At 41.5% G+C, this 25,678-nt stretch overlaps 1 protein-coding gene across 5 annotated transcripts; it reads right to left on the bottom strand.

The window, feature by feature from the left end:
- Positions 1-22: 22 nt before the first annotated feature.
- Positions 23-21,797, bottom strand: Znf180 (zinc finger protein 180). 5 transcript variants are annotated; one of them, XM_078031934.1, is made up of 6 exons: positions 21,515-21,797; positions 19,116-19,196; positions 12,434-12,508; positions 11,140-11,236; positions 7,712-7,838; positions 23-6,141 (listed from the first exon to the last, which is right to left on the bottom strand). In XM_078031934.1, exons 1-6 carry the CDS (start codon positions 21,670-21,672, stop codon positions 4,400-4,402), a joined length of 2,280 nt encoding a protein of 759 aa, XP_077888060.1. In that variant the 5' UTR covers positions 21,673-21,797; the 3' UTR covers positions 23-4,399. The 5 variants fall into 5 exon arrangements, with proteins under 5 accessions (XP_077888060.1, XP_040135069.1, XP_077888061.1 ...); XM_040279135.2 differs by lacking the exon at positions 11,140-11,236 and adding an exon at positions 14,089-14,242 and having other exon boundaries at positions 21,515-21,531; XM_078031935.1 differs by lacking the exon at positions 21,515-21,797 and adding an exon at positions 14,089-14,242.
- Positions 21,798-25,678: the final 3,881 nt, after the last annotated feature.

Here is a 25,678-nt window from a genome sequence, read left to right as displayed (position 1 = left end):
CAATGATAACCATGACCAAATATTCCAAGGGGGTTGAGTCCATTTATTAGTCACATCTATATCCTCATGCGGCCCACACACCGACCCACTAAAGACAAGTAATGAAGAGGTCAACTTGAGTACCAGATAATAAGGGGCGATAATCTATACCTTTAGGTGCTCCTTTCAATGTGTGAAAACACCCACAGTTTGCAATCAGTCTGGAGAAGGTTCCGTTTCCTACAGAGACTATATAACAATAACTGCTAACAACTTTCATGCAGGACACTTTGGGTTGATCAATATTAAATGTCTTTTGTGAGAACTATCAGAATCCCAGTTTGCACTTTAGCACTCTTGATCCTGCAGACCTAGCCTGACCCATGTGTCCGTAACTAAGGCTTTCTCAACGATCAGCGTTCCTGCCTGGGTGGCTCTGCTTGGGTCAGGGGCCCCTGTGGCCTATAAAACATGACACAGATGTCTCTGAGAACGTTACTTATTGGCCATAAATGTTAAGTCCATTTTAATTTTTCTACCTTAATTACCTTAAGCTGTTCACCAAATTACCTTTGGCTGTTCACCAAAGAGCCCTGGCTCCAGATCACCTGCTGCACAATAGATAGGTCCACAGGTTAAGATGTGACCCAAGAGGCTGCTCAGCCTGTAAGGGTTGCTGTTTACAGTTTAACTTGAGCTGTAACCTAGTCACCATATTTTAGTTTAAAAAGTTTTTAAATTCAATGTTTTCTAAACAATTTGAGTGTCTCATACATAATCACAAAAAGCCACAATTTAGTTTCATTTAAAGTCAAAAACATTAGTCTTCCTTTTAAATAAAAAACAAAACGTACAACTGGATTTTATCCAGTGCAGAGAACAATACCCCAGTGTCATGCTGTCTTCCCACCCCGTCATCCTATCTTCCTTAGTGGGACACAGGTTGAGGATGCACCACATGGGGGAAGCTGTGGTGACTTGAGTGCTCTACTTCTTGGGAACACATCTTGGAACTGATGTGTCACATACAAATCTAGATGATCAATACGATCAGCAAACTGAACTTGCATCTAATTCAAGCATGAGATTATTTAAAAAGATTGCAACTCCCTCTACCCTTGAGCAACATAATAATATATATACCGAGTATCAATAATGGAATGTTCATACAACTATTAGAGAATGATAACACCACATAAATGAATTTGAAATTTCATCAGGAAAAAACTTCTGGCCTTTTTGTAGACATTGTTCTATTTAACCTTTTCCTCAACTACTAAAATTTCAACAGATCCACTTATGATCACCTGTACATATTATTGTCACTTTTAAATAAACTAGTAATTCAGGTTAATGGCATATCCTTGACATTTTTCAACAATGCAGAAAGTTCAGAAATTAACATCCTTAGGGTTTCACACTGCCATAAAGTGTGTTGCAGGGGTCAATATGTACTTTGTCCTCTCAAAAGGCAGGTTGTGGTGAAGAAAAATGTGAACTAACCAAATACAGAACCAAAGGAAAAGCTTCTGGGCGGAGGAGTCACCTTCCTGCTTCCTGGGCAGTTTTTTCTTTACACGTTTTATTAGTGCAGTATGGTTGTAGATAATTCCTAGGCAGTTTTAAATTCAGTTTTGAATTACTCTTTGAAAAATTAGTTCTAGGAGAGGATTTTTTAAAATATTTATTTATTTTTTCTTAGTTCTCGGCGGACACAACATCTTCGTTTGTATGTGGTGCTGAGGATCGAACCCGGGCTGCACGCATGCCAGGCGAGCACACTACCGCTTGAGCCACATCCCCAGCCCAGGAGAGGATTTCTTAACATCCAGATATTAAAAACACTTCCATCACTTTTATTTCCAATTATACTAAGTAAAATGAAAGAAATGAAATCTGGCCTGTAAAACATGTACAGAGTTCCAATATTTTTTATCCACATTACTTGGGACCAGAAGTACTTTGAATTGCAGATTTTAGAATATTCACATAGGCATACTGAGGTATTTGGGGATGGGACCCAAGTCTAGACATGAAATTCATTTGTTTCACAGACACTTGACAATTTTACAATTTACACTATAACTTAGGTAATTTAAGTATGCCTGCACTTTTACTGTAACTTGTCACATAAATCGCACACGTGGGATTTTCCACTTGTGGCATCATTTTGGCACTCAAAGTGTTTTGGACTTGGGAGCATTTAAGATTTCAGATTTTCAGATTAGAGATGCTCAGTCTGTGTGTGAATGTATACACAGTCATGTGTGTGTAATTAAAATCAAGCTATTGAATACCCTTTCTTAGCCCTAAACTTTAGGCTAAGAAATATAACTCATATTTTTGGTATGTTGATACTTCTCTTTATTTTTGATTGATCATTTTGGAATAACCACACCTTTCTTGCAAAGGAAAATTATTGAATAAATGACAGAAAATTATTCCAATTTTTTTAATTATTAAAATCTATTTTACTTCAAACACTTGGCAACCATAAATCACCACCTAAGAACTGATACATTTATGACACAAACATGACACACATATTCAACCTTGCCAGGTAGCCAGAAAACACACACACACACACACACACACACACACACACAACCACTCACACAAATACTCATTTCAAATGTTTTTACAGTTTTACAAATTTCACATTGTTGATGAAATATTTCATTTACTGAAGAAATTTCTTTGGAATAAATCACTTCCAAAACTTGAAATCTTCAGAGCCCTAATTTTTAACCCATCTGTATTTATATTAATTTGTACAATCAGAGATCTTTGCCTTTATAATTGGGGGAAGAGACTATTTAGTTTTCGTTGTTAAACTAAGATTTTCCACAATTCCATGTCCTTTCCAAAAGTTAATGAATGGAACTAAGAGTTGATTCTCCTGGGATAGAAGCAAGGTTTCCCGCCATCAACAACTGTCCCCTGAGACTTTCTGTCATTGTCAGGTTTGGCACATGCTCTGGCTTATTCCTCAAAGAGATGGTTCCCAAGGGTCATTTCATGGGGACAGAATGTTACTAATTACCTCTACCAGATATCACTTTAGGTTTTCTTCCTTTTCTCCAAAGAATTTACCTCTATTTTCTGCTCTTAGTTCATCTCTGCATTTATTTTGTTATTACTTAAGAACAGAGGCTTTAGGCACACGATTACCTACAGGATCAGAATTCATGATTCAAGGACAAGGGTCATGAAGGTATATGAAAAAAATCTTAAAAACTGAAGAGTACCTATAAAATTTGCTTGACTAGAAAGCACTCTTGCAGGCTTAATTTAAATGAAGAGCACTCAGCCAGAGTAGCAACACACACACACACACACACACACACACACACACACACACACACTCTCTCTCTCTCTCTCAGGGGACCCTCACATTAGGAACACATTCCACAGAAAAAATAATACCAAACATGGGGAGGAAAAACCCCACTTAGAAACAGTGCTCCTTTATACTGCTCTGAATATATGAAAATAAGCTCATTCACTCCCTGTACTGCCCACATGTTCTCAACTGCTCATACAGACCCTTTCTGGTCTAAATCCCCAAGGAATTATTTTCAACAAAGAACATTCCTGGGAATCCAAGTCCTAAGGAGCAGCCTACTCATGGTAAATGAAATGGGAATTTCAGAACCCTGAGGGATCTTTGCTATCTGGCTGTATAGTCTTTCCTAAATGGTCAAACAAGATGGTAATTTTTGTGCCTTTTGTTGTTTTTACTCGTTATATCATTTCTTGTTGCAAAACAGCATAAATTCCAGAAAACAAAGAAAACCTGACATTAACCATAATATCAATTAGATGCACCCATAATCCCTTTCAATTATAATCTATACATAAACATCATAATGGTTCTAGAAAAGAAAATTTCTGTATTCTTGTCCTGTTTTTCATTTCATATCATGGCCAATTTCCTAATGTTTATAAAATCTTCACTTGTAACAAAGCACCATACAAAACAGATCCCAATCTAATGGAGAACTTAAGTAGTAGAATGACACTCTGAAAAACTGTTTTCCAGCCTAAGTTTTATGAACTACAACACTTTTTCAATCTTCTCTACAACAAGCATTTCATTTACTCTATGAGGGGAGAAAGGTCTATCTAACTGGTTTTCTCTCTCAGATTCAGATCTGAGTGTTATCTGCAAGGAAAAGGGTCAGTATTTATTACATCTGTAGGATGTACATAAGGGCCAAGTCTGACACTGCTCATGGAATTGCTATGTTAGAATATGTAGTTCACAGCTTTCTCTCTTTCTTGAAAATGGATTTCCAGATATACAATAAAAGAAGGTTAACTAAAAGGTTTTCCACATGCATCATTTTATACTAGTCCTTCCCACCAAATGCACTTTCTTAAAATAAATTTTAAAAAACAAATGGAATAAATTTCCAAACTAGTTATATTCATAGGATTTCTCTTCATTATGAGTTGCCTGATGCCTAATAAGTTTAGAGCTATTAATGAAAGCTTTCCCACACTGATTACATGTAAATGGTTTCTCTCCAGTGTGAGTTCTTTGATGTACAATAAGTCGAGCACTCAAACTAAATGTTTTCCCACACTGATTACATTCATAGGGTTTCTCTCCAGTATGAGTTCTCTGGTGTTGAGTGAGACATGAACTCTGCCTGAAGGATTTCCCACACTGACTGCATTCATAGGGCTTTTCTCCAGTATGAGTTCTCTGATGCACAACAAGAACATAACTCTGGCTGAAGGATTTCCCACACTGATTACATTCATAGGGTTTTTCCCCGGTATGAGTTCTCTGATGCATAATAAGGTGAGAACTGCGGTTAAAAGATTTTCCACATTCATTACATTCATAGGGTTTCTCTCCAGTGTGAGTTCTTTGATGTGCCACTAGCTGAGAGCTCCAGCTGAAAGATTTTCCACACTGATTACATTCAAAAGGTTTTTCCCCTGTGTGAGTTCTCTGATGTGCAACAAGTTTATAACTTTGACTAAAGGATTTTCCACACTGATTGCATTCATAGGGTTTTTCTCCAGTGTGAATTCTTTGATGTGCAATAAGCTTATAACTCTGGATAAATGATTTCCCACACTGACTGCATTCATAGGGCTTCTCTCCAGTATGTGTTCTTTGATGTGCAATTAGTTTGTAGCTCTGCCTGAATGACTTTCCACATTGGTTGCACTCATAAGGCTTCTCTCCAGTATGAGTTCTCTGGTGTACCACAAGCACGTAGCTCTGGCTAAAGGATTTCCCACACTGATTACATCTATAAGGTTTCTCTCCTGTATGGGTTCTTTGATGGGAAACGAGGTGGGAGCTCCGGCTGAAGGATTTTCCACATTCATTACATTCATAAGGTTTCTCCCCTGTGTGAGTTCTTTGATGTGCAACAAGATGTGAGCTCCAGCTAAAGGCTTTCCCACATTGATTACATTCAAAAGGTTTTTCTTCAGAATTATTTCTCATATTTTGAGCACGGGATGAATTCTGAGAAGTTTTACTACATTTATACTGACTCTCTTCAATAGGAATTTTCTGCTGTTCATTAAAGGATATGTCATGGTTCAAAACTTGCCCACATTCCTTAAAATCAAAGGTCTTACCTTCTTCATAAATTTTTTCATGTATATTTAGGGATGCTCTGTGGCTAAAAGGTTGAATAGTGTCACTAAATTCATAGGACTTATCTCTTTTATGAGTTCTTGTAAACTGAATAAGGTGGATGCTCTGAGGGAGTTTTCCACATTCATTATTTTCACATAATTTCTCACTGTCATTAATCTTCTGATAACTGTTTACAACAGAATTATAATGAGATTTTTTAACATGTGACAAATGTTTATGAAAATGGTTTCTTATGGGTATCACTGGGAGTGAAAGAAGGCTGGGATTTAGATCACTCTTCTCAAATTCATCACTTTTGCAAACCTTCTCATGAATAATAGCTTTCTTTTGAGTGGCTGCCATTCCCTGAAAAAGTCTCTCTTGCTTTTCCTGTTGCTTCTTCAACTGATCCTTATGATTATGAACTTCTTCACATGAAGATAGCCAAGGATCATCTCTTGTCAACCTTTCTATCTTTACTCCAGGTGATGATTCCACATCAAAAATGCTCTGTTTTGAAGTTGATTCTTTCCTTCCAAGTGCAGTTGCCAAGTCTGAAAGAAAGCAAAATAAGACATCCTAGACAAAAATGTTAGAGCTCAAATAGAGAAATAAAGCTGATAAGAAAAATATGAAAAAACTGGATTTGTTATCAGCTATGGACCTAAAACCTGGGTTGAAAAAGCAAAAGGATGGAAATAAGCAGTTAAGTACCAAATTCCCACAGTCCAATAGTAAAACAGGGCATTCAAATGAAACTATTTTTAATCTTAGTTTTGTCTAGGTGAGCAAGACTTTGAATACCAAGTATCTGCCAATTCCAAAATAAAATCACCTATGCAGAACATACAGAATTCTCACCCATGTCCCATGAGGGTAATGGAAATTTGAGTCTTCTCTGTGTGAGGCGGGCTGGCTATAAAATTGAACTAAGAAAAAGAAGCATTGAACAAACCACACTACACAGAAAGTAATTTTGGAAAGCAGTGGGGAGGGGGTCTCTACAACCTTAGAGGTCCAGTTTCCACACTGGGAAGAGAGAGAGCAGGAGCCTGTGTTTGCTTTATTATACCTGAGGAAACTTCAAAGGTTATCCATTGAATGTTCTTCACCAAATAAGGCAGGAGGTAGGCTGTCCAGGCTCAATGGGTCACACCAAATTCCGAAGTACGAGAGCAGCCTTCCTAGCCCAGCAAAGACTGAAGTCATATGCATTGCATAATCCAATAAGTGAGAGGGGCCACAAAGTAGCATGCAATCTCCTTGGCTCAAGGCCAAGTGAAGATGCTAAATAACTTAGGAGTGGCTTTCTACACAGAATCTCAGCCTCATCTTGCAATCCTTAGCAAAGAAACAGAAGGTGGTTCCCACACTCATTCGTTCCAGGCATATATTCACCAGAACAGGTTAGAAGCTACATTACTAGGAATTACTGGAGGCGTGAAACCTGCTACCATAGACTATATGTAAACTACATTTATGAACCCAGAAAAAGGAATGAGACACTATTATCCCAGTTCCCTAAATATCTTATAATATGGCCCATGGATTCCTGTGATTCCAACCAAGAAAGGATGCTCAAAAACAGAGGCCTTGGTGGTTATTAGGTAATGCAATGAAAAGTACACCTAGAAAGAATGATCATATGCACAGTCCACTAGGAGAGTGGGGAAAATGTGGCATCTCCTACAGGGATTTTTCAAACAAACCTTCTACACCTACAATGACCTCTACGTGTTTGGATCTCAAATGGACATGTGTATGAGAAAGTTCTTTTTATACCCTTTTCCTCACTCAAACTAGGACATTGTGTCTGGTTTGAAAAGCTGTTAAGGAAAGATATATGGGACTTTGGGTCTCCAGGCTTGGGACAAAACAGAATCACTGAAGAATTTGGTCCCAGGCTTTGGACTTTAGGAATCACTAAGACTGAACAAGCTCAAGCCCAAGAAACTGTACCTTTTCTACCCTACAAATCAAATTTCATCTTCTTTAGAAATTAAGAGCACAAACACAACGTATGTGTGGACAAAAATCATTCTGGCTGCTGAACCCACAGCTCTTAACAGGGATGTGAAAACATTTAAAGAGACACAGCTTCATTAAGGAAGATGATACACTTACCCCAAGAGACCAGGTTCCTGTGGTTCTCCAGGATCACACTTCTGTCAGGGATCCTATAAGCAGGGTTCAAAGTGTCCTGTTCCTCATGAGTAAAGTCCACAGTTACAATATTGAAGTTCACTTCTTCCTAAAACAGGACACACATTCCTGCTCAGCTGGGCATCATTTCCTTTCAATGTTCATGGAGAAGGAAATGTTTGACAGATGTTAGTAGGAAAATCTGATGACCTGGCAGTTGTCCTAAGATTGTCAGCGTCAAAGGATTATAGTCAAGGTGTATGGATGCCTTTGGGTTTTGGATGCTGGATCTGTTTTTACAACCCCAAAAAGGAATTCCAGATAAGAACCAACAAAAATTATTTTCTCTTTCCACCTTATAAAACAACATTAATTCTGAATTTTGTATGGTGAATTCCCACTTATGAATTCCTTCCAAATCCTCAAAAAATGTTTTTTCTGTCAAAGACCAGATAGTAAACATTTTAGACTATGGAAGTTACACAGTTTCTATCACAACTATTCAACCGAAAGCAATTACAAAAAATACACAAGTGAGTGTTAACTATCACAATAAAACTTTATTTACAAAATCAGGCAGTGGGCCAGAATTGCCCACAAGCTGGACCTTGCTAATGCCTGAGACACAGAGAATGAAATATAAATCTTAACGAAAAGCAGTATGTTCAGGTTTAATAGCACTGAATTCAGAAGAAAAGAGACTTAGGTTTTCTCCTCTATAAAGTATAAATCTGAACTAGAATTCCGAATTCTGAGAAGTTTTACTAGATATATATATATATATAGTTTTTGGTCATTTTGTAATCCTTTTTTTTTTTTTTTTTTTGAGGTGGGGGTTTACCAGGGATTGAACGCAGGGGTACTTAACCACTGGACCACATCCACAGCTCTTTTAATGTTTTATTTAGAGACAAGGTCTCCCTAAGTTGCTTAGGGCCCCACTAAGTTGATGAGGCTGGCTCTGAACTCAAAATCCTCTTGCCTCAGCCTCCCAACACACTAGGATTACAGGCCTGCATCACTACACCCAGTCCTTCACAATCTCTTTTAATGGTGAATTTATTCCGTCTCTATTAAGCATAATTATACCCAAACCATTGGTTTGCTGAAAGAATTAGTTGTGCTGCTATATGAAAAATCATAAGCAAAATTTACTAAACAAATAGTAAAGGCTTGCAGTTACTCTTATGATTCTTCAGTCTGAGAATTTTGAAAGATTAAAAGATAGCCAATGTGACTTTTTATCATGAGACCTTAGTCTTCAGGTAACACTTCTATTTCTATGGGCAAGATTTTCAGTTAGGAGATGTCACTGTATTACTGTCATATAAATGGAGTCTCTTGGGCTGCCTCTTCTAAGCAAGAAAGAGCCTGTTTCCAAGACTACTGGGCAGAAATTTTGATCCAAAAAAAAGTGCTGAGGGTGACCTGTCCTTACCCAAGGACATTTGATTAACCACTGTATTCTTAAGCTGTGGTTCATGAATAAGATACATGGTCCTGAATCCCATGAAACTATATGCAAAATGCTGCTGTATAAGCATTTTTCTAAGTCAGGGCCCACTGTAGGTATTCTGACCATGGAATGTACAGGGAAGGTTCCTCTGGTGAGCAACTCTGGAGTGAGGGGGAGAACTGGCACTCTGTTTCCCATGCATGGAATGCCCCACAATTTCTCCCTGAAGCTAGTAAGATAACTATACAGGTGCAATTTCTAATTTCTAAGGTAATATCCTTGGAGAAAAGGGCTCTGTGTTTTAATTAGCCTGGACTTTGACCTCAGGTATCCAGCACCTGGGATTAAAGGAATACTAAATAATAATGTAGTCATGGCACTAACAAGCTGGGTTACTTTTGATACAAATAAACCCAGCTGCTTGGAGGGGAGCCACTCTTTCTTTCCCTTTCCTGCCTCTGCGTCTTGTCTCTGTGTCTCCTTTGATTTTTCTTACAGGACACAAATGTCAACAAAATTGATCTTTTAAGTTCCTGTTTCACAATCAATATCAATCCATGCTTCCTTTTAATTAACATTCCCCTTTGCAGTTTAGCATATGCACCATTTGTATTAAGATTTTTCAAGTATTAAATAAATAAAAGTAGACTGAATTAGTACCCCTCTCTCTACATACTAGCTATCCATTCTCAAAGGTCTATGGACTTCCACCTTTAAGACCCACCACAATTTCTCATCATTTGCAAAACAGACATTTGTGTCACTAGGCCATGATCCATGAAGACAAGAAGATACTTATAGTTTGCAAATGTGATTTCAGTGATTAACAATAGTGTTAATGTACAGTAAATATTAAATATACTAAATCTAATGTACTAAGTTATTGCAATAAATGAATCGATGGTATAAAATGTTTTCTAATATCTCCGAATAACTCTCACCCAAATTCTGATTTAAGTCCTCGTTTCTCACCTGAATCACACAAGATGTATCACATACCCATCTGAACAAGTCCATCAATATCGAATATGGCTTTTCTATACTTTCACTCCACTTAATTCTTTGTGTGTGTGTGTGTGTGTGTGTGTATGTGGGGGGTGACTAAGGTTTGAATTCAGAGGCACTCAACCACTGAGCCACATCCCTGGCCTATTTTTTGTATTTATTTAGAGATAAGGTCTCACTGAGTTGCTTAGCTGAGGCTTTTGCTTCTGCCTTGGCCTCCTAAGCTGCTGGGATTACAGGTGCACACCACCACACCTGGCTTCCACTTAATTGTTTCACCCACCCAAACTTCCTGCTCCTCAAAACTTCTCCAACTCTTCAACTGTGCCCTCAGAATTCTGTAACAATGAACTCCTGCAGCTGCAATCTCTTTACCAATAATTCCTCGTCCATCCCCTCCTCCAGAGGCCTCAAAAACTAAGGATGGTTGTGGGAAGCGTTCTCACATGTGATTGGGTACCTGACTGGGTGTGAGGCGCTCAGGCCAACTGTGTCAGAGCTTATCCCCACCCTTTTTAGGTTCGAGAGCCTGTCCATGTGGGGGTGTGACTGACCATTGACCCTAAAACCAATCACTGACCCTGACCTTGGAATGCTGTCCCCCTCGACCTTCATTGGATGGAATTTTCCCCTGAATTTTTTGTTTCCCAATAAAAGCCCACTCTCTGGCGTGCTCCTTCCTCTCTCCTGCTGGTCTCTTGTGTAAACCTTGCTATCGCCAGGTGGCTTGAGGCAGGAGCTGGGAAGGGCCTTCTCTTAGCTGGGCAAGAAAAAGGTAAATTGAGTTTATGTGTCTTTATTTTGATCTCACTAGTTAACTTCTATGTTTAGAACCTCTAGTATGAAGCTAGCGTGCTGGTCGAGCAGCAGAGATGGTCCTGCTCCCAGAAATGTAGGCACAAAGAGGAGGATGTGTCTTCCTGGTTACAGGGGAAATCATGCCATTTACCTCACTCCCTGGAGCTTTGTCCTGGCAACCTCGTGAACCCCCCAGATGTGGTGTCAGGTGGTGTCTTAACAGGTCACATTTAATTCTCACTAGGCTCCTGTGAGAAAATACCATTAGCAGCACCATTTTTCATATGAAGATCAAGAAAGTTAAGAGACATGCATATTTGTGCCTAAGGTTGGTAGCTGGGATGCAACCTCAAGCTGGCATGACACAGGGACTGTCACATCACTCATCAGTTCCTATGGTTAGCCCAGCTCTCTGATCCTGGAACTGCTTTTCAGTAGATTACTCCTAAGCTGATACATCAGATCTGAGGGTTTTTCAACAACACCTACTGCAGCCATGCAATACAGCAGACTGCTCCTCTCTACTGGCTCCATTTCCCCCTTTAATCTTGTTATTTGATGATGTGAGACCAATTCCTCCACTGAAATGTCTGCTATGGCACCTGCCAGTCCTTATTCTGTTCTTCTCTAACCAGGGCCCTCTTTATCTTTTCCATCTTAATTATTCCCTTTAGAGTCATTTTAATCTTTCTCTTTGATATTTTTTTTTAATTCTCTTTCAAATGTTCCCTTGACCTGTGGATTTTTCACTAAATGGTCCACTGAATTTAGTTACAAACTAAATGAATCTGAATCTCAATCTCTGATCTAGAGAAAGGAGTTTTAAAATACCAGAGGAAAAAGCCACCAAAGCAGCTGGCTAGAGTATCACAATAGTCACTGCCTCTGTGCAATCCTTTCCCATTGAGCAGAAATTCTATTAGACCTACTAGGGCCCCCTTTTCTGTCATAATCCAAAATTACTATTTTAAGACTTTGCCATGCTTGTCAGACATCTCTCCACTCCAATTCCCGTCCCCATGCTCATCTGATCTCTCACAGAGAAAAATATGAGCCTTAGAGAATCCCCCAATCTCATTCCTCCTGTGTAAATCCTTCTCCCTATATGGGGCCAATTTACTCATATTTACCAAATTCATTCCTCTAGCACTGACCAAAGACTCTGCATTATAGTTCATCTCCTGTCTCCTGATTGTTACATTTCTTTTTCTCCACTGTAACCATTTAGGTAGAGCCAAATCATTTCAATCCTTCAAAAATAAACAAAATCTTTCAATCTCAAGTATTTGTGCAGCTTTTACTTTCAGAAAACAACCAAATTTCTTGGAAAGGATGCCCATTCTTGTCTCCACTTCGTTCCACTCACTTCCCAGCCTGCTTCAGTTTGGCCTTGACCACCCACCAGTTACCTTTCTCAGTGTAAAGAAAGGCCTTTGTTACCTCACCTGGGATGGGATGGCCAGTGACCCAGCATCTTCTCCCTCAACCTTGATGTTAATCTCTTGAGGAAGGAGAGAGTCCTGAGAAGTCAAAACAAATAAGAAAAAGGAAAACAGAGAACTGAGTCACAGTTTAGAGCCCCACTCTGAGTCACTAGGACTTGACATACCATGTGTCTCAACATGTCCCACCTACCAATGTCTGCTCCCTCCCACAGGTACTCTCAAGCTAACCCTGTGGGGAGAAGGGATACCTGGAGGAACACTGAGACCCCAGTGAGCATGAGATCTCTGTGCGTCTTCCAGGCTAGCCCTGCTGGTGGTTAAATGCAGAAGTGACCCCAGGTACTACTCAGAACAAAAGCACTTCCAGCTGAGCCCTGCCTGAATTCCTGCATCATGAAGTTATAAAGAAATAAAATGGACTACAGCATATATGTGTGTGTATTTGTATGTGTATGTATGTATGTGTATATTCAAAATATTAAGAAAATGATAGCCTCATCAGGAAAATGGACAAAGGAAAACATGCTTGCAATTCAACCAAGAAGAAATAAAATTATCTGGTGAAAAAATTACACACACACACACACACACACACACACACACGTATATTGCTTACATACGCTTATACATTTTGTTTTATATACATATGTATACACATATATATTATACATATGCTTAACTATATCAATATCTTTAAATCTACTTGTAGGTATCCTTGGGAAATAACAGAAAACATATTCAGATGCAGTATGAGAGTGCTCACTAAAGGGTATACATTATCATAGCAAAAATGGGAGAGGATTAAATATCCATTAGTATATAGCTAGTAAATAAATTATGCTCATCCAGATAACCAAATGCTATTTAGCATCCAACATGTTTACATGTAATAAATGGTAGAAAGATGTCTACAGGACTGGGGATGTGGCTCAAGCGGTAGCGCGCTCGCCTGGCATGTGCAGGGCACTGGGTTCGATCCTCAGCACCACATAAAAAAATAAAATAAAGATGTTGTGTCCACCAAAAAACTGAAAAATAAATATTAAAAAATTCTCTCTCTTTAAAAAAAAAGAAAGATGTCTATAATATAGCACTGAGTGAAAAGTTAACAATATATATAAGATAAATAGAATTTTATAAAATACAAATATGCTGCTCTTTGAATATTCATTGTTAACTTCAGTAAGTGCAGTAGATATTCAGAGGTGTGTTTAGATGTGGAGAATCCTTTCCCGCCTTTATGTACATTATGCTAGCTACTTTCACTTCCTTCCCACTGCAATAGTGAAATTATTTCTGGGTAAATAATTTCATTATTGCAGTGAGGAAACTTTTTGAGCAATTATCAAAAAGAACATTCTTCAAAGCATTAAAATCAGCTATTTGGGCTAGAGTTGCAGCTCAGTGGTAGAACACTTGCCTAGCATGTGTGAGGCACTGGGTTCGATCCTCAACACTACATAGAAATAAATAACTAAATAAGTATTGTGTCCATCTACAACTTAAATTTTTTTTAAAGTAGCTATTATTTGAAGGAGTCATACAGAGGAGAGGGCCACTGTGCATTTCAATCTGTATCAATGTTTTTCAAAAGCATTTATTCTTTCATTAAATACCTAGAAAACAGCAAAAGTGTTTCTCTCTTGAAAAATCACCTTGAAAAAAGACCATTCCTTTGTAGCTTCCTCAAGTTTCTCTCTGTAGGGTGCAATAACTGGACCTGTCAAGTGGCAGTCCATTCATGTATATTTTCTCCTTCTCAAATCTTCTGACACTGGAAGCAAGTGCTATTGATTCTTGAATCAGAAACTGAAAGGAAACAAACTGTTGTATTTTCCCAGAGGTGTGCCTGTTATTTCCCCTTGTGTTAGTCAGCTTTTCAGTACCTGGTGACCAAAGTATCTGAGAAAAAAAACTTAAAGGAGGAAGCGTTTGTGGGCCCATGGTTCAGAGGTTCAGTCAATGGTCAGCTGGTTCCATTGCTCTGGGCCTGAGGTGCAGCATCATGGTGGAAGCAGGGGATAGAGAAGCACTGCTCAACTCATGACAGCCAGGAAGCAGAGGGCAAGCAGCCACAAAAAAGATGCATCTCTCAGGGCAAACCACCCCAGTGACCCACCTCCTCCAACCATGCCCCACCTGCCCAGGTACCACCCAGTCAGCCCATTCAAACTAGGATGGACTGATTAGGTTACAGCTCCCATAATCTGATCATTTCACTGTTGAATATTCCTGTATTCGCACAGGAGTTTGGGGGGATAACACCTTATACCCAAACCATAACACCCTAACCATCTAGAAATAGTTTCACTAATACAGTGGGGAGGATTACATAAAATGGCTAGTATTAGTGTGTAGAGGCAGGAAAGGATTTCTCCAAATCTAAACACGCCCCTGTCTATTTCCTGGGCAGGTCCTGAGGTTAACTATGAGTATTCAAAGAGCAGGAGCTGCTGCAATAGGAAGAAGGCCCAGTGCCAAGAGCGCTGAGCCAGCCACTTACACCACCACAGCACAAGCCGACAGAGAGGCTGAACTGCTTCAAGTTGTTACACGGCCATTACAAAATGGCTTAAAACACCAAAGAGCAAAACTGAACACAATTCACAATGCCAAAACCACAACAAAGCCACAGATGATCTAAGAGAGCCACAGGCTTTGACCCCAAACTGCTATTGGACCTGCCCTATCCATCATGGAAACGGCCTCCATGAAAATCAACATTTCTAAAGTGCGACGACAACAAACATGTCTTTTCTTGCTACCGAAGTGGCTGAAGTTGAATTCTAACAATTTTGTGGCCACATGATAATTAACTCTACCTGGGAAATGAGAAAAGTTACTCAAAAAAGAAAAATTATAAACATTAGCTTGTATTTTAAATCATTACACACTCTTTCAGTTAATTGTGTGTGTGTGTGTGTGTGTGTGTGTTTAGGAACAGCTAAAATCAGTTCAGAAACATAACTGACAAACAATGTTTCCTGCTCAGCAGGTACTTGGCAGGAACAAAGACCCTTTGCATCACACATATTCTTCCAGTTATTTTTACCCAACTCTTCCTCTAGTTCCTGAGAGCTGAGACCTTCTCTGTCCTGTTTATCCTGGCTTCATGTGTTTTAATTAGTGGTAGATGCAAAGGAGCTGGGTGTAAATGTGTTGGCTATAGAATGAGTACAAGAGAAAGGACATGAAATGCTACCTGAGCCTTCACATTTGTCTCCATGGTCCCTGAAGGTACCAGCTTACTGCTGAGCTCGAGTCCCTCCTCTGAGTAGAGGAAACCTCTGTTGGTGCCTTTCTGCCCAGAAAATTCAATGTATCAGCTTCCAGAACCTCCTCACAACCAACTCAATGCTCAAAGCCAGCTTGTCACATAGGTGTGCACGCACGCACGCACGCACGCACACATACACACACACACACACACACACTCATCACCAACCTTTCCCTTAGGTTCTGTCCACTTTGAATTACTGAGTGTTTTAGGAATGCCTCCTGCATTTACATCCCAGTTTCCACAAAATCATCCAAACTTTTCTGAAGGAGTGATGTGTCTAATTTTCCAGTGCAAAAATTAATGGTAAAAGAGTTTAGCAAACTCATTTAGGTCCACTGATGGCGTGATACAAGCCCTCCCCTTTCCACTGCCCCACTTCAAAGTCTAACTTCACTGAAAACCCAGATCAAACGCCACCTCCTCCCTGAAGTGTTCCCAGGTAGCACAGAGCTCAGCTCTTCTTCCCTTCATGTTTTCCTGTTTTGATTGGACCCTTTCTGAACCAGTAAAGTTGTCCCCTGGTATTACTTCCATATCTCTATGGATTGTGAATTTTATACTAAGAATTTTATACTAAGAACTGTATATTTTTGAAGAGCACAAAAAAAGTTCTCTGAATTATTGATAGGATTAGAGACTAATGCAGAGTTGGGGACGTATAATCAGAATGAGAAGCCTTTAGCCCACTTTCTGTGTCTCTAGAGTATTTAAAAATGATCCTCTCTGTTCAACAATCACCTCTTACTGTCATAAAAGGGCACTTTTTTTTTTTTGCATACTTTACAGAATGGGAAAAGAAATGAGACTGATGACTGCAGCCCTGGCCAGCACGGGCTACTAAACCGAGGTCACTCAGGTAAATTTGGAGTGACACAAAATAGCCACACAGATAAGGAATACCTTTTTCAGGACATCGGGGTGGCTTCCCCAGCTCCTGGCCTCAAGTTCTCAAAAAGGGGGGCAAGAGAAAAACGAGAAAACCAGCAAAAGGAGGATCTACACTAAAGAGACATTCTAAACAAATGAGAAACCAAGACAAATCAAAAACCAGAAATAAATCAAAATGACAGGGAATTGGGACAACTGGTCGACCTCGTTCTTTGTGGGCGTACTGGTCGATCTCCAATGTCTGTGTGTGTGTGTGTGTGTGTGTGTGTGTGTGTGTCTCATGCAAATCATATCTCAATAATAACCTTGTTAACAGTCTAAACTCATCAATCAAAAGATACAGACTGGCAGACTGAATTAAAAAACAAGACCCAACAATATGCTTGTCTTCAAGAGACTCACCTCATGGCAAAAACATCCACAGGCTGAAGGTGAAAGGATGGGAAAAAATTTATCATGCGTATGGATTACATAAACAAGCAGGCTGAATTCAGCAAAGTAGCAGGATATAAAATCAACACCAATAAATCAAATGCATTCCTATACATCAGCGATAAATCCACTGAAAGAGAAATTAGGAAAACTACTACATTCACAATAGCCTCAAAAAAAAAAAAAAAAAACCTGGGAATCAATCTAACAAAAGAAGTGAAAGACCTCTACAATGAAAACTACAGAACACTAAAGAAAGAAATTGGAAGAAAACTTCAGAAAATGGAAAGATTTCCCATGCTCCTGGATAGGCAGAATTAATACTGTCAAAATAGCCATACTACCACAGCTTTATACAGATTTAAGGCAATTCCTATTAAAATCTCAATGACATTCTCCATAGAAATAGAAAAAGCAATCATGAAATTTATTTGGAAAAATAAAAGAACCAGATTAGCTAAAGCAATTCTTAGCAAGAAAAGTGAAGCAGGAGGCATCACAATACTAGACCTTAAACAATACTACAGAGCTACATATAACAAAAGTGGCATGGTATTGGCACCAAAATAGACTTGTAGACCAATGGTACAGAATAGAGGACACAGAGATAAACCCACATAAATATGGTTCTTTCATACTAGACAAGGATGCTAAAAAACATTCACTGGAGAAAAGATAATCTATTCAACAAATGGTGCTAGCAAAACTGAAAATCAATACGTAGCAAAATGAAATTAAACCTCTATCTCTCTACACAAAAATCAACTCAAAGTGGATCAAAGACTCAAGCACTAGAACAGAGACCTGTGCCTAAAAGAAAGAAAAATAGGCCCAAATATTCACCATGTCAGCCTAGAATCTGACTTCCTAAACAAGACTCCTGAAGCGCAAGAAATAAAATCAAGAATCAATAAATGGAAAGGATTCAAATCAAAAAGCTTCTTCTCAGCAAAAGAAACAATTATTAACATGAGGAGAAAGCCTAGAGATTGGGAAAAAAATCTTTACCACATGTAACTCCGAGAAAGCATTAATCTCTAGGATATATAAAGAACTCAAAAAACTTAACACCAAAAAAACAAATAACACAATCAATAAATGGGCTAAGGAACTGAACAGACACTTCACAGAAGAAATACAACTGATCAACAAATATATGAAAAAGTGTTCAACATCTCTAGCAATTAGAGAAATGCAAATCAAAACTACTCTACACCTCACTCCTGTCAGAATGGCAATCATCAAGAATACAGGCAAAAATAAATGTTGGGAAGGATGTGGTGAAAAAAGGTACACTCATACACTACTGGTGGGACTGCATAGTGGTGCAACCACTATGGAAAACAGTATGGAGATTCCTCAGAAAACTGGGAATGGGACCACCATTTAATCCAGCTATCCCACTCCTTGGCTTATACCCAAAGGACTTAAAATCAGCATTCTATAGTGACACAGACACATCAATGTTTATAGCAGCTCGATTCACAATAGCTAGACTATGGAATCTACCTAGGTGTCCCTCAAGAGATGAATGGATAAAGAAAATGTGGTATTTTTACTCAACGGAATATTACTCAGCTTTAAAGCAGAGTGAAATTATGGCATTTGCCAGTAAATTGTTGGAGTTGGAGAATATTGTGCTAAGCGAAATAAGCCAATCCCACAAAACCAAAGGCTGAATGTTTTCTTTAATATGTGGATGCTAATTCACAATAAGGCAGGGGGCACTAGGTAGAGGGAAGTGATAGGAGGGGAAGGGAGGGGATGTGGGGATAGGAAAAATAGTAGAATGAAACAACATTACTACTGCAAGTATATATGTGACTACATGACCAGTGATTCTGCAACATGTACACTCAGAAAAATGAGAAATTATATCCCATCTATGTATATCAAAGTGCATAAATAAACGCATCCTACTGTCATGTAACTAATTAAAACAAATTTAAAATTTTTTTTTAAAAAAAGCTTCCTGGCCACCAAAGCCCCTAAAATGCTACAAAGAGTACCCAGAGGGTGAGCCCGTGGGGCCCGAGGAGGAGCAAGCTCTAGAGCTTTTGGGGGAACAGTGGCTCCACTCACCTGTGTGCAGGCCTTAAGGGGTCCTGGGAGCTTCTCATCCTGCCCTTCCATACTGTCCTCCAGGCACGGCCGGGTACTGAACTGCATTGAGAGGACAAGGCCTGAGTGCAGCATCATACAGCGTGCCCATGCACATCTGCTGGCATTACTGTCCCCAACACCAACCTGGCCCCTGGATTAGCCACCAATCCCTGGATGCATTCCCCGTGTCAAATGTGCTCCTAGAGGTTTCCTCCCAAGAGTCCCTCAGTCCTCCTGCAGGCCAAGCCTCTGCGGCTCCAACCCAGCTCCTCCACTACCACCTACCTGTAAGCCCACCTCATGCCCAAACAGGGTTCCTGCCTACCACCAAAATCTGCATCATAGATCAGTTCCTCCCCTGTTCCACTGGGTTCTGGCAACACCTACCACTTGGAGAACCCCCAAGTACATACCCTTCTGCCCTCCGGACCTGAATCTGCAATCTCAAACCAGGTCCTCTGTCTTGGACCAGCAGCAGGGCTCTGGCTCTCCTGTCCCAGAATCACACCCATTGACTACATGCATGAAGTTCGTGACACAGCACCACCACTCCCAGGAATTGATTCAGTAACAAACACCCAGCCTACCCTTCCAGCAGCCGGGCCTGGCCTTCCAGCAACTCTTTGAAGATGGCCTCCCTTTTCTGCTCAAATGTCAAAGTGTATGTTCAGAGTCCAAACTGCAGCCAGGTCAGGGTCCCACCATTGTCTACCAGAGCATCCATTACCCAGATGCTCACCCAACACCCTGTTGGGCTCTGAATTTGTAGTTCTGACCTGGTTCCTCTGCCAACTTGGGTGTTCTTGGGCATGAAACTACAACTGAGTCTGCTTAGGACTGGGAACCTCTGGCAGATGCCAGCACATGCCAGTCAAGGGCAGCACTTCCCAGGCCCAGAAAGTGCACCTCAGTAACTCAGTTGTCTTTGTATCAATCGGATGTCTTTGCATCTGAGACTAGAGAGCCCCTGGCAAATCCCAAATAATGTACCCCATCCCCCCGTGCTCCGTCTCTCCTTACACACCACTTCACCTCTCCAGATTCTTGCTCAAGGCCTCCACCCCAGCAGCCACTGCACAGAGGCCTCCTTGCTTCCATGGCACACGTACACGTATAGAGAGCAGGTTCTCACCCAGACCCAGGCCCTTTGCCAGTGTGGGGGTCTTGTGGAGTCCATGCTCCTGAGCTGAGAATGTGCATCCTTCACTCTACATCTCAAAGTATCTAGGATACCTCAGACACTCACCAGCCTCCCCACAGGTTCTGGGGTCACCTGCTCCACTGCCTGTCTGCAGTCAAAACACTAGAACATCTAAGCAGTAGCTTGAGCACTGCTCCCCAGAATCAGTCCCAGGACTTGGGCATTTGCCACCTGGGGATTCTCAAGCCCAATTAGAGATGTTCTTATGGAAACCAGATCCTTTCATCTCCTCCTGCCCAAACATGACAGACTGACTGTCATGCTGTCAGTCCCTTCCAGACCCATGTCTGCAGACTAGACTCTGTCCCTCTACCAACCTAGGCGTTCTCCATGCCTGAAAGCAGAGTGGCCCAAGCAAAGCCAACAACAACTTCATACTGATGCTAGTAGCATCCTGCTTCCTCCCCACATAGCTGTCCATCTGATGGCAGCTGCTGCAGCTCAGTCCTTCCTGGGTTGATTTTGTACCGACAACCAAGCATCTCCAACAACTTGAATGTCCTAGAATTCTGCTCTATCCTATCAGGTCCAGGATCATCAGTCCAATTCCTGCTTCCCATTAGACAACCCCAGTGTGTGCAGGAACATTCTGTCCAAAGCCTGCCCCTGGTATCCTCAACCTGGAACTCTGCTGCCTATTAGAGCTCCTTGAACAATGTTGCTTCTCCTGGGGAAGAACCCGCAACTCCAGCAAGTTCTCTCTATCAAGCACGGGTGTCCCCAAGCCTGCGAGAACAGTGTCTGCTCAGGGTCCCAGAGCTACCTGCCCAGAATCCCCTGCTCAGGGGTGTAAGGACAGTGGCACAGCCCCTCCCTCCAGGAACCAGAATCTGCGATTCAGTACTTCAACAACCTGGGCACCGGGAAGCCAGCCACTAAACAGGCATAGCATTGGATGGCTGGATTTCTCAAGATCTCCCCTGTATCCCTGCCCGGTCCTCACCCACCTGGGAATCCACCTACCCAAATAAAAACCCCGCCTGATTAATCCGCGCATGCGCGCCGACTCCAGTCGCATCAGCTTCAAAGTCTCTACCAACCTCCGCGACCGAGGCTAAACCACCACCCACTAGGAGACCGGAACGCCCACCCCCACTCATCACTTCTTCCAGTTTCCCGCCGAATCCCTGCGCATGCGCGTGTCAGACAAGCACTGCCCCGCCCCCGCCCCACCGACCTGGGGTCCGGGCCCGCTGCTCGGGTCCGGCCAGTCTCCGCCTCAGTGCCCCGCACGGCTCTGTGGCTGGACGCTCTCGGGTTAAGCAGCCCCCTGCCTCGGTTCTGTGTCCCGTCTGAGACGGGTTGAACTAATCTGGTCCCTCCCCTAGTCAGCATCCACAAGGCCGCTCCGAGTTAGCTCCTAAGGGCTGTAGTGCGGAGCCTTAAACAGGCGTCCGCGCGCGGGACAATGGCTGCGCTCTGGCCGAACCCGGAAGTGTACCGCCGCGGAGAGCGGGAACTACAAGTCCCAGAAGCCTCAGCGGCAGGCGGGCGGGCGGGGCCTGGCGGAACCCGAGCGCGGCGCAGGGGTTCAGGGTTTGCACCAACCGCAACGTTTGCGGGGCTCGGAGAGGACCCGACCCGGAGGCCGAGCCAGGGCAGTGGAGTGCGGTTAGTGGCTGACGGGCCAGGCTTAAACGCTCGGCGGAGTCGCCCATCCGATGGCGTCAGCGGGGACCCTCCTGGGCCCCTGCTGGGAGACTTAAGAGGGCCCGTGTTACCGTCGAGGACCCTTCAAGAACGTGATGTTTTTGTACTTCGTAAAATAAAAATCCTTTTACTGTATTTTAAATTGAGGTCCTTCTCTAGCTGTAGACCCTAAGGATTTGTTTCCCCTTTCCTCTCCCTCCCCCCACCCCTACTTTCCTCTATTCCTCGGCTCCAGTCTGTTTTCCAAGCCGCTTTCTTCTCCAATTAGCTTAGGAAGACTCCCACCACAGGGCCCTTGCACAGATTGCTGCTGCCCGACAGGCAGTGTCTCTCGGAGATCACGTGGTTCTGACCCTGGAGTTCAGGTGCTAGTCTTTCTCATTGCCTGACCCCCGTTATAAATTTTCAATCAAATCTTTCAGGTCCCTCACGCTCCTGCTTTCTCCCTCATCTTTATTATTATTATTCTTTTTTCTCTAGGGAACTTTTCACTATCCAACACTACATTTCAGGAATTTATTTGGTCTTTTGTTTTTCTGTCTGGAATGTCAATTTTATAAAGAAAAAGATTTGGATCTGGGCTGGAGTCAGTGGTAGAGTGTTTGCAAAGTAAATAAATAAAATTCTGGGAAAAAAAATATTCGGGTCTATGTCATTGCTCTGTTCCCAAAAAACCAAAAACAACAACAAAAGGCACCTGGCATGTAACAGATGATCATTAAACATTTGTTGAGTGAATGAGGGTCCCTGGCTCTGTGTTGCACACTGTAACATCTCACCAACCTCCTCACCCTGTGAGGTCTCTGTGGTGCTCACTTCCAGCCCACGGGGGAGAAAGGTGAAAACTGGATCTCTCCTGTATAAAGATATGCTATTTTGTTTTGTTTTTAAAATGTTTTTCAAAACATTCTTGCATTTTACTTCACCTAAATTCTGACATTTAACAACAAAAAATTATGGCTATTTTAAATGTATTCTCTTATACGCAGAGCTTCCTATTGGTCATTGTGATTGATTATTTAAAAATACATGTGTATATATATACATATATATTTGTTTTGTGTCTGGTTAACCCGTTAGGATTTTTATTTTTTTTACTTTTTAGTTGTAGACGGGCATAATACCTTTATTTTATTTTATTTTTATGTGGTGCTGAGGATCAAACCAGTGCCTCACATGTTCTAGGCACGTGCTGTGCTACCAAGTCACAACCCCGGGCTCCTGGCATGTTTTAATTCTTATGGAATTCCAGTTGATTCTCTTGGCTTTTCAAGTGAAACAAGCAACTGCAGGCAATGAGTCTGTCTTTTCCTGAGCAGTATTTTTACCTGGATATTCTCTTTCTTGTTGGATGGTGTTGGCTACTATTTTCAGATGTGTTCTCCTTTTAACAGGCGTGTTGCTAATGTTGGCCGCTAAATGTGATGTTGGTTCTTGCCTTGAAGTAAGTCACTTACCGTGTTAGCGTCCCATCACTTGAACAAACACCTGAGATTTATACAGAGAAGAGGGTTGTTTGGGGATCACAGCTTTGGAGGGTTCATCCATATCAATTGGCTTCTTTGCTTGGGGCCCGTGGCAAAGCTCCACAACCTGGCAGGAGCAGTAAGAGTAAAACTGCTCACCTCATGGCCCAGGAGCAAAAGAGAAAAGGAGTAAAGGGCTAGATCCCATGATCCCCCTTCGGCTCACTCCCAACAACATACTGAAGACCTCCAGTAGGGCCAGGCACCACGGCTCACGCCTGTGATCCCAGCTGCTCTGGAGGCCAAGGCAGAAGGATCGCATGTTTGAAACAGCCTCAGCCACTTAGCGTGACCCTGTCTCACAATAAAAAATAAAAAGGGCTGGGGGTGTGGCTTGGTGGCAGAGCACCCCTGGGTTGCACTGTCAGTATCAAAAAAACCACCACCTCCCACGGGACACCCCTGAAAGGCTGCACCCCTCCACTGCCACTCCGGGGACCGAGCCTTTAACCTTCCAGGGATACTTAAGACCCAAACAACAGCACTTGTTTTTTAACTTTTTTATCTTGCAGATTTCAAGACAAAACTATAGAATGAGTCTAACAAACCCCACAGCCTGTCATCCAGCTTAAATAATTTGCCACTCAATCTCTCTTCCTCTGGGCCCCGCCTGGGCTGTGGTCTCCATGTCATGAGGCTCCCAAAACACACTAAGCCCGAATTTGGAACAAATCAAAGAATTTTATTTTACCTATATTTTCCTGGCCAGGGACGCTTCTGCCATCCCCAAAGGCCTCTGATAGAAGCGCAGCAGGCTGTCTGTGGTTCCAGTCTTTAGGGAAGAAGACCACATCCTGAGGAACCTGGGAATTGAAAGCAACAGGGTCCAGGGGCCGAGAAAAGCAGTGAGCAGAGCAGTCAGACAGCCGCATCCTGGGTTTGAGCGTGGCTGTGGGGCCACATCCTGGGTTCAAGTCCATTACAGACGTATGAGGCACAGAAAAACAAATTTTAAGTTCTTTTTTAAAAAAAAAGCTTATATAAGAGTTTCACATGGGAACCTTGAAGATGGAGTAGTAGCCATGGTGATGGCTATACTCACTATTTATCCATATTTTTAATCTATATCCTATAATTTATTACTTGCATTGATTAATTCAGACCATTGCCTCCTCTCTCCTCATCCCACAGTGATTTTGAAGCAAACCCTGGATCATCATTTCATTTTGGCCCTCAATATTCAGTATCTGTCTAAAGGGAGTTGTGGTTGTTTTTAACAAAACTTCAATACAAAATAGATATATGTCATAACCATTGGGTTCAGAGGATATGAAATTACTATTGCTAGCAAATGCCAGTACCCAAAGACCCAAGAGAATTAACTAAAAGAAACATCAAGAAAAGTTTAGATGTTGGCAAGGATGTGGGGGAAAGGTATACCCATACATTGCTGGTGGGACTGCAAATTGGTGCAACCATTATGGAAAGCTGTATGGAGATTCCTCAGAAAACTTGGAATAGAACCACCATTTGACCCAGCTAGCCCACTCCTTGGTTTATACCCAAGAACTTAACATCAGCACACTACAGTGATGCAGCCACATCAATGTTTATAGCAGCTCGATTCACAATACCTAAGTTATGGAACCAACATAGGTGCCCTTCAACCGATGAATGGATAAAGAAAATGTGGTATATATACACAATGGAATATTACTCAGCCATAAAGAAGAATAAAATGATGGCATTTGCTGGTAAATGGATGGAACTGGACAATATCATGCTAAGTGAAATAAGCCAATCCCAAAAGACCAAGTCCAAATGTTCTTTCTGATATGTGGATACTAACACACAATAAGTGTCAAGGTGAGAATAAAAGGCCATTGGATTAGACAAAGGGGAATGAAGAGAAGAGCGGGGGATGGGAAAGGGAAGACAGTGGAATGCATCAGACACCATTTCCCTGTGTTCATACACAACCAGTGCGACTCCACATCATGTCCAACCACAAGAATGGGAACTTGTACTCCATGTATGTCTAGTGTGTACAAACATACTCTACTGCCATGTACATCTAAACATATTAAAGAACAAACAAAAATAAGTAAAAGAAAAGATGAAAAAAAGAGTTTAGAAAACCATTGAATATGAAACAAACAGCTATGGGCCAGGCGCTGGTTCAAGCAAGGTGTGTACCCATCTATGTGTCTAGATACACATTATCT

Source organism: Ictidomys tridecemlineatus, chromosome 15 (assembly GCF_052094955.1).
Source record: "Ictidomys tridecemlineatus isolate mIctTri1 chromosome 15, mIctTri1.hap1, whole genome shotgun sequence".
In the NCBI taxonomy this organism is placed as follows: Eukaryota; Metazoa; Chordata; class Mammalia; order Rodentia; family Sciuridae; genus Ictidomys; species Ictidomys tridecemlineatus.
Note: the sequence above shows the minus strand (reverse complement) of the source record. Positions and strands in the feature narration are given on the sequence as shown.

Excerpts from the sequence above, each read along its gene's own strand:
- Znf180 (XM_078031934.1), bottom strand. The coding sequence starts at position 21,672 with ATGCTGACTAGGGGAGGGACCAGATTAGTTCAACCCGTCTCAGACGGG. Across the intron at positions 19,197-21,514 it reads GCAGCGGGCCCGGACCCCAG|TTCAGTACCCGGCCGTGCCT; the intron begins GTCGGTGGGGCG and ends CTCTCAATGCAG. Across the intron at positions 12,509-19,115 it reads CCCTTAAGGCCTGCACACAG|GACTCTCTCCTTCCTCAAGA; the intron begins GTGAGTGGAGCC and ends TTGACTTCTCAG.